This window comes from Zosterops lateralis, assembly GCF_965231275.1.
Source record: "Zosterops lateralis genome assembly, chromosome: 13".
Lineage (NCBI taxonomy): Eukaryota > Metazoa > Chordata > Aves > Passeriformes > Zosteropidae > Zosterops > Zosterops lateralis.
This window is the reverse complement of record NC_139773.1, coordinates 13065608-13073556: the sequence shown is the minus strand read 5'-3', so window position 1 is coordinate 13073556 and position 7949 is coordinate 13065608. Positions and strand designations below refer to the sequence as shown.

Here is a 7949-nt window from a genome sequence, read left to right as displayed (position 1 = left end):
AAGAGCATGCTTTAAGCCAGTGGCCACAAGGGCTCTGCTGCATCTTCTGGAGCCAGTGACACCTTGAAACAAGAGTGGCAGAGAAAACCTGTACTGACTGCACCCATGCCTGCCCACAGGAGGGGAAGGATTCACTTCCTCCTGCTGCAGGAGCTTCCAGCCCTGGAGAAGGCACCAGGCCTCCCTTCGTCAGTGCTGACCTCAGAGAGCAACCATAACTTTGCAGTCTTTCAGGCACATGTTCTGCTCCACATTTCTTCTTTGCCACTGCTCTCTGCTGCAGACTCAGCCAGGCCTCTGAGGATGCTTCCAGGAACCAAGTTTTGTTGGTAATTTATGGGAAACCTGCAGCTCCCAAACTGTCCAGCATTAGAAAATAGAAGGTTGCTGTGCTACCATGCACCCCAATGGCTTGCAGAGTGATTAAGGATAACTTTAATTTGAGGCCTGGAGCTCAACAGCTCCCAAAGGATTGATAAAATACATACAGCAATCTCCAGTTCCACCTCTGGAGGCTGAACTCTCTCCGGATGATTAACGACAGTGATTTCCTCCCTCTCTCCCTGCTGCTGGGGGAAGCTCATTCCCTGAGAGGTCCAGCAGCACTCCTGACTACTGAACAGCAACATTTACAACCACAAAAATCCTTCAACAACAGGACCAGCCCCAGAAGGCCAAGACAGCACCACATAAGCCCCAGGACAGATCTTCTAATAAAGAAATTGGGGTAATAGGGTCAGGCTACCTGAGGCAGACCCAGCTGTGCTGGTTAGCAGTGCTGGCCTGATGCAGTGGGAATGGGAGCCAAGAACTCCCTAGAGACACCATTGAGGCTGCTCCCACAAGGCAGCAGTGCTAAAGTACTTTCTCCTCCCAGGAAAAGTGAGCCTCCCAGCCCAGAAAGAAAGCAGCTGCTGTTATCCTCCTTCAGTGTCTATTGCTGTAACCTGAGGCTCACAGAGTTGGGAAGGCAGCTGCCTATTCCTCATGGATCCGTGTCCTCCATGGCCACTGTGCATCACAGACTTGGCCAGAGGCAGCTGAGGCTAAAAGTTAATAAGCTGTGAATATCCTTGCTTACATCTCCCCAGAAACCCGCCTTATCCTGGCTGGTGTTCCCACCTGGACACACAGATAACCCTCCAGTGCTGCTCTTATCAGAGAGCAGGTACCAGCAAGAAGCATTAGTTACAGCAAGGAGAAACCCTTTGAGGTTGAGCCTGTGACAGGAGCCTGGAGAGGAATGTAAACCTTCTGGGTACCACAGCCCCAGGGAACCACACTCTTGGGAGAGGTAAGGATCACAACATGAATTTCCAGAAGAGGTGGAGGAGGAGAATTCAACAAGAGCAAAGAACTCCCTCAGGAAAGCTTCACTTCCGAGTATAGATTTTAATATTTATTCAGTACAGGGCCAGTGAAGAGAACTGGGAAATAAGGCAAAGGCAAATTATCCTCCAGAGCCCAAGTGAACATCTCATACACACAGACCATGCAAAGCAGCAGCTGTGCTCCTCCCTGGAGCCACATCCCACATCTTCCCCATCTGCTGGAGCACAGGCCATTGCTTACAAGTCCAGGAGGAATCGATTGACTTTTTTCAGGTATTCCGACTTCAGGTAATCTCCCAGCTCCTTCTTTGTGACCCACAGGTGATCTGCCTTCAGCTCTGCCTGGGACAAATCACTGCTTTGGAGAAAGGCTTTGAAGAAGAAGACTTTGGCTCCCACGTTATTCTCAGTTCTGATGGCCCTGGGGAATTTATACTTGTAAATCCCATATGGTGCATTCCCCAGGACTTTGGCTTGAATGTGATCTCCTGTAAGAAACCAGCAATGCAAGAGAAAGACAGTAAAACCTAAGAACACAGAGCAACAATAACTGCTCCCTGGATAACAAAACCGCAGCATCAGCCATTCCTTGTATGTGATTCAGACTGACTGTTCCCTCTTTGGCAGAATTTTTTCACTGTGAAAAATCTGTGGTTTTTTTCTCATGAAAAAATAGCTCATTTGGAGACCGGAGAATCCTCTCAGAGTGGGAGAGGGAGAATGGGAAGGAGAGGGTATCCAGCTTTGCCAATCTTGAGTGAAAAGCAAGGACACATGTTTGCCATCATCCCTCACCTGCCACAGAGAAGCTACTACAGGGCAACAAAAGAGAAAGAGAAGCCCAAAGCAACCCCAAACATTAAGGCATGTCTGGTGATACCCCAAAATCAGACCATGATGGCCCAGACACAGCACTGCTGCTGCTGGCAGCCAGAGATCCCAGCTCAGTGTGCCAGCCCTCTGCCATAACATGCCTTTTCCCAGCACATGGGAGAAGACTTCACTACAGCAGGTGGTAAATATCCCTCAGACAGGGCACTGGAAGAAAACCAGTGGGGCAAACAAGAGGGAGGGTAAGCTACACACCCAAAAATGTGGCCATGGCTCGCTCAGCTGTGCTCCGTAGCGTCTCTCCAGGCTGCCACTCTGCTTGAGGCAGGAGCCACAGCTCCTGGTTCCCGATTTTCTGTTTCACCAGAAGCGTCAGGTTGCTGTCCAACTTCCTGTTCAGCGACGTTCGATCGTTGTTTTTATCAGCGTCTGCCAAAAACCAACACGTGCTGGAAACAAAGTCTCCTGGCAGCATGCTCTGATCCCCTTGACTATCAACCCTCTGTGCCTCACACCCAGAAACAATACAAATGTGGAGAGGTGGAATAAGACAAAAATCTAGACAGGAACGCTCTCAGTCACTCTGGAAATCATTGCAGGATTGAGCTGCTGTTTTCCTTTCCAGAAGGACTCTATAAGAAGCAACCTGGATCTCCACCTTCATAAAAATCAACAAGAGCACTAAGCAGAGCTTGGGAATTAAATGACCAAACATTTCTCTTGTCTGGAAACCACATGTATTGTTATCATTTTGCCCTGGTGAACACACACATTTTTGCAGCATGGGAACACTGATTTCCCTGTCAGACAGTTAATTGCACACATGCTGCCACAGAGTCAAGACTTTCTTTAAAACAAACAGAAAAAAGACCCGAAAATGCCTTCCTTCTACTGAACTGCACTCTGGCAAACAACCCAGGTGTTCTCATCCACCACGAACTCCAGGGTGTACCTGTTATCCGTGGGGCAGCTTTGAACTGCAGAAACTTCTGTTCCCACTTCTCCTCCAGGTCCTGAGCCATGATGACCGTCTTGCCAAGCGCTTCATCCTCATCATACAAACTTTCCTTCTTCTTCTTGAGCTGCTCCTCCTCCTCCAACTTACGAACTTCGTGGTCTGAATAGTGGCTCTTCTCCAGCTCTATCTAGAAAACGGACATAAAGAATTCTTAAGCCACCAGCACTCTAGGTATCAGCAAGCAGAATTATTTCCAACTCAGCAAACGTAAGGCAAGGGAATTTCCTGAGATTGAGCAAGGCTTCCCCGCTTGCAGCAGGAGCGTGTGACCGGAACACCAACACCACAGAGAAAGACCATAGGAATAGCACGAATGCCCACAAGATGTGGTGCAAATCGCAGAGCACCCGCAACATCACAGACGGCGTGTGCAAGGCCCTGATGTTGCTCTCCCCTCATGCCTGAGGGCGCCATTTCGCCATCAACACCCTCAGCCAGACACACACACACACACACACCTCCCTTTACCTGCTCCATGAGCGCCGCCATCTCTTCCTCCACCTTTTCCAGAGGCTGCGTGATTCGGGGAAGCCTCAACAAGCACATCGCCCCGAAAAGCTTCCACGGGCGCTGCGCGGCAGCGCTGCAAACCCACCGAGCGCCGCCGGCCGCCCGCTGCCGCAGGGGCGCCGCCATCGCCGCCCGCGCCCCACAATGCCCCGCCATGTCCCCTCCTCGCTCCCGGCGTGCCCCGCGCCCGCCGCTCCCCGCCGCGGGTCGGAGCCGCCGCCATCAGCGCCGCCATGGCGGTCGCCGGGCAACGCCTGCTGGGCTGGGGGTGAGCGGGGAGGGCGGGACGGGCTGTGGGGAGCGGGGGACAGCGAGGGGACAGCGGGGAGGGTCCTCTTCGCTGCGGGGTGGGGGCTGGGGGCTTCCCTGTATAGCTAGATCCGGTGCCCACACGCTCAACCCCGGCTCTCACCGGCCGTTGTCTCCTCAGGGCCCGCGCCGCCGCCCTGTGCCGCGGGCTCCGCACCGGCCCCCCGAGGCTGCAGGACGTGGCGGGGGCGGCTGCCAAGGAGACGGAGAAGCAGAGCGCGACCGAGCAGAGGTGAGAGCCGAGGCCAGGCCGCGCCGGGAGGGCGCTGCCATCTGCCGCTTGCTGCGAGGTTTTATCGCCTCCGGTGGGTTTTCAGACGAGGGAGGGGAGGGAGCCGCTTGACTCAATCAGAAACGCAGCTTGTGTTTTTCGGAGGCTTGATCCCCTTCTTTCTTTATTTCCCGATATGAAATGAAACTTTGTAGTGTTTAAAGAGCGAGGCCTGATAACTCTTGTTTTGCTCCTCAGCTCTTTAATCCTGCAGAGGAACTCCATGAGATGGGATGGCAAGGTGTATGAAGAGGTCCCGATAGCGCACATCAAAGCAACGTACAACAAGTAAGCAAATGAGCTGCTCCATTCCTGCTCTCGTGTGAAATAAAAGCTTAGAACCCGGGGTTTGGCCTGTCATCATTTTGATCTAAAAATCAAAAACAGAGAAAACAGAGAAAAACAGCCAGGGGAGTGGCGTTCATGGCTGGGAAGATAATACTGATTTAAACCTCAATGTTCAGAGAGCATAACTCCTTGGAGTGTCTTAAAAGCAATGAGATTGTTTTTATACATTTTGATTACATTCTGATACAAATAATCAGATGCTGGTAGTTTTAACAGCAGGTTACTTCCAGCCCACTGCTCTAGCACTATTCTTGTACAGGTGTTGAAAAAATTATTATATTCTCCATGAGAGACAGTTGTGTTTCATCAGTGATTCCTCCTGTGATACGTTGCTGCTTAAGGCTCTTTCAAGTTCTAGAAGTGGTTTGTGCCTTTTTTTTTTTAATAGAAAAGATAAAATGCAGTGAGAAGTGGGTCTGGAAGAGCGGAGTGGGGTCTGAGGTATACTTAGATTAAGCACACCTTCTCCAGAAAGGTTCTGCCCGGGTCTGTAAGGTGACCAGAAGGTCACTGCTGGGTGGTCTCTGCAGTGGGATACTTTGAAAAGGAGATACAAGTCCTGCAGCCAGCTATGCCAGTAAGGTGAGAAACTGGAGAATAAAGTTTGCTTCTTCCCTTCACCCCTCTCCATGGGCAGCACCCACATCCAGGTGGTGAGCTTTGACAACAAGCCGTTCTCCCGCACGTCCTGCGGCACCGAGGGCTTCCAGAACGCCAAGAAGGGCACGGCCATCGCCGCACAGACCGCGGCCATGGCAGCCGCCGTGGTGAGTCCGGGATCCCGCCTCCAGAGGGCAGCTCTGACTGCCTGCCCCGCACCTGGCACAGGCCTGGCTCACAGGCAGCGCTCCAGAGCTGTTTGTGGTGCTGGAGCAGCGTCCCAAGTTACATTTGCACACAGACAAAGTGTGTTTGAAATGCCCTGAGCGTGAGCTGAGCTCTGCAGGTTGTGATTGGAAATGTGTGACTGTAACTTGGAGCCTGTGCTTCCCTAGCGCCAGTCTGCAGAGCCTCCTGTTTTCCTAAGTGAACATTTCTCAGTCATTTGGGGAATGTAGCCCCTGAATCAGCAGCAGTTCAAGTTTTGCACCGTAGGGGACTGAGAAGTAACTGTAGTTATTGTCTGGATGTTTCATGTCTGCTCTCTGCCACAGAACTGAGCTCCAGCCAGCAGTTGCAGTCAGAGAAAGTGATGTTCTTGCACCTGTAGTTTCTAGCTGCATATGGTTTATTGTAACTCTTTCTAAAAAAAAACCATCTGGGTGTCCAGGTGGAGGAGATGAGGCTGGCTGTGTCACAGCCCTCATTACAGCAGAATGAGGCAAGGTTAAACTGAAAATCTTTATCCTAAATTAGGTGGAACTCACTCCAGCCTTTCATGCCAGAGGAGTTTGGTGCCACTGCTGGCCAACAGCTTATTGTGGTTGACTCAGAGGGATATGAGAACATCTTCACTATTAATCTGTGCTCGTTGGAGCCTCGTAATAGCTGTGTAGCTGTGCTTGGACAGATTTATTCTGTCACTGTTGAAGTAGTTAGTACATTAATTGCACCAGAACACAATGAGAAAGAGAGCCAGAGGAGCTCCCTCCACGTGGTGGCAGCAGGGCTGTGCTGTACAGCAGTTCTTCATTTCCAATTTGCAAGCCCCTAGAATTTTTGCACTGGAGGTGTGGACTCCTGCACAGCAAATCTAAAGCTTGCCTGCTCTTCTCATTTACCCTCCAGAAAGAATCTGCCTCTCACAGGGGAGAAGTCACCACATTAGAGAAGGGAAAACAGCTTAGAGTTAGTCCTTGTTAGTCCCTTGCCACTTCAGTCATGTATCCATGGATATGTCCTTTTCTGCCCTGGCTTTAGGTCAGAAATAGTTTGATTTGAGAGCTTTCTCTGTGTGCAGAACTGACAGTCTAGCACAGAAGTTCTCTTGAACTGCCATGGCCATACCCAGCCTCCTTTGCTCTTGGTGCCTCTGCAATAATCCCCATATGTAGCTTCCATTACTACCTAGTCTTTATTTTTATTTAAATATTATTATGAAAACGAAAGACACCAGAGGAGCCAGATTTTTATGCCCAAGAGAACACTAACCAGTTGTTCTTTCCACAGAAGGCACGTGGGAAGGGTGTACTGCACGTGCGGGTCATAGTGAAAGGACTGGGACCAGGACGCAAAGTAGGTGTTGGAGTTTCTTTTCCATACTTTATTTTATCAGCTGTCATGGATGTTTTCTGGACTCAGGCTGGTCTCAATTAACTTGTTTTTTCTGAATCTGATATACAGGATTCCTCACCCAAGTGCCCACTAATGAATTTTTAGTCAGTAGAATTTTAGAGTAATACCATTTTGGAGGGGGAATAAAAGCTGTATGGGTGAAATAGCCCCATAGCTTATGGGTGAAATAGGAAAATCAGTGGGAATGCTCAAGAAAGGACTAGAGCAGATAAGTTAAACTGGGTTTTCTGAGATGAGTTATTATTTTTAAGAATTACAAAGTGAGAAACATTGGAACAAGTTGATTTTCAGATGGGGGACGAAACTGTTGAGCCCTGAGGTTTTTCCCTTCTCTGTTGTGTGTGTTGATGATGTCATTGCTGTCTGGTTGCAGGCTGCCATCAAGGGGCTGACGATGGGAGGTCTGGAGGTCATCTCCATCACCGACAACAGCCCCATCCCCCACAACGGCTGCCGCCCACGGAAAGCCAGGAGACTCTGAGGGGCAGTGCAAGGGGCACACAGCTTCCAACATCACTTCATCAGGGACTGAGCTGAACGTTGGCTTCTGTGACAGATGCTGGAAGGCCACCCTCCATGGAAGTACTTGTTGAGGGAAGCTTGGAGAGACCATGCTGAGCCTTAAAAGTGCAGGAGGTAGAAGCTGCTGGTGAAAGCAGGAATCCGTGATTCCCTTAGTAGGAAGCCTCTTGTCTATGAAGTTTGTTGATTAAAATGTTGGTCTTTTGACAGCCATTCCTGCTGTGTTCCCAGAGGTATTTTGGCTTATTACTGCCTTTTGACTGCTCTCTTCCTCTTACCACCATATGTGGTTCTTGTCTAGCCCTCCATTTCATTAGTCCCCTTGTCAGGCAGAAGGAGAGCCTGAGATCTCGATCTCTTTGTAGTCATTTGTAGTAAACAACTGCACGGGGTCAGGTCATCTTCCTTCCCTCTTTGTCTCACTGCTCACATTGGGAAACAAGGCATGGGGTAACTCTTTCCTTCCCCTTGGCTCACAGAGCTACATGTGCCCTGTGGGAGGCACCTGTTCACAGAGCACCAGCCTGGATCCATTCCTGGCAAAGATCTGTTGCAGTGCTTTGTTTCACCCAAG

The 7949-nt window shown here is 50.3% G+C and overlaps 2 protein-coding genes across 2 annotated transcripts; one reads left to right on the top strand and one right to left on the bottom strand.

Moving 5' to 3' along the window:
• Nucleotides 1-1386: 1386 nt before the first annotated feature.
• Nucleotides 1387-3846, bottom strand: MRPL46 (mitochondrial ribosomal protein L46; the record flags this gene model as incomplete). The annotated part of the gene is made up of 4 exons (XM_083871272.1): nt 1387-1819; nt 2418-2591; nt 3115-3307; nt 3649-3846. The coding sequence occupies 4 exons, from the start codon at nt 3844-3846 to the stop codon at nt 1569-1571; spliced, it is 816 nt and encodes a 271-aa protein (XP_083727398.1). The 3' UTR covers nt 1387-1568.
• A 63-nt stretch (nt 3847-3909) lies between these two features.
• MRPS11 (mitochondrial ribosomal protein S11) lies at nt 3910-7590 on the top strand. Its single transcript, XM_083871227.1, has 6 exons — nt 3910-3958; nt 4121-4231; nt 4469-4558; nt 5256-5385; nt 6728-6793; nt 7227-7590. Exons 1-6 carry the CDS (start codon nt 3924-3926, stop codon nt 7332-7334), a joined length of 540 nt encoding a protein of 179 aa, XP_083727353.1. The 5' UTR covers nt 3910-3923; the 3' UTR covers nt 7335-7590.
• Nucleotides 7591-7949: the final 359 nt, after the last annotated feature.

Coding starts and splice junctions, on each gene's coding strand:
- MRPS11 (XM_083871227.1), top strand. CDS start 3,924: ATGGCGGTCGCCGGGCAACGCCTGCTGGGCTGGGG. Junction 3,959..4,120: donor CAACGCCTGCTGGGCTGGGG/GTGAGCGGGGAG, acceptor TTGTCTCCTCAG/GGCCCGCGCCGCCGCCCTGT. Junction 5,386..6,727: donor CGGCCATGGCAGCCGCCGTG/GTGAGTCCGGGA, acceptor TTCTTTCCACAG/AAGGCACGTGGGAAGGGTGT.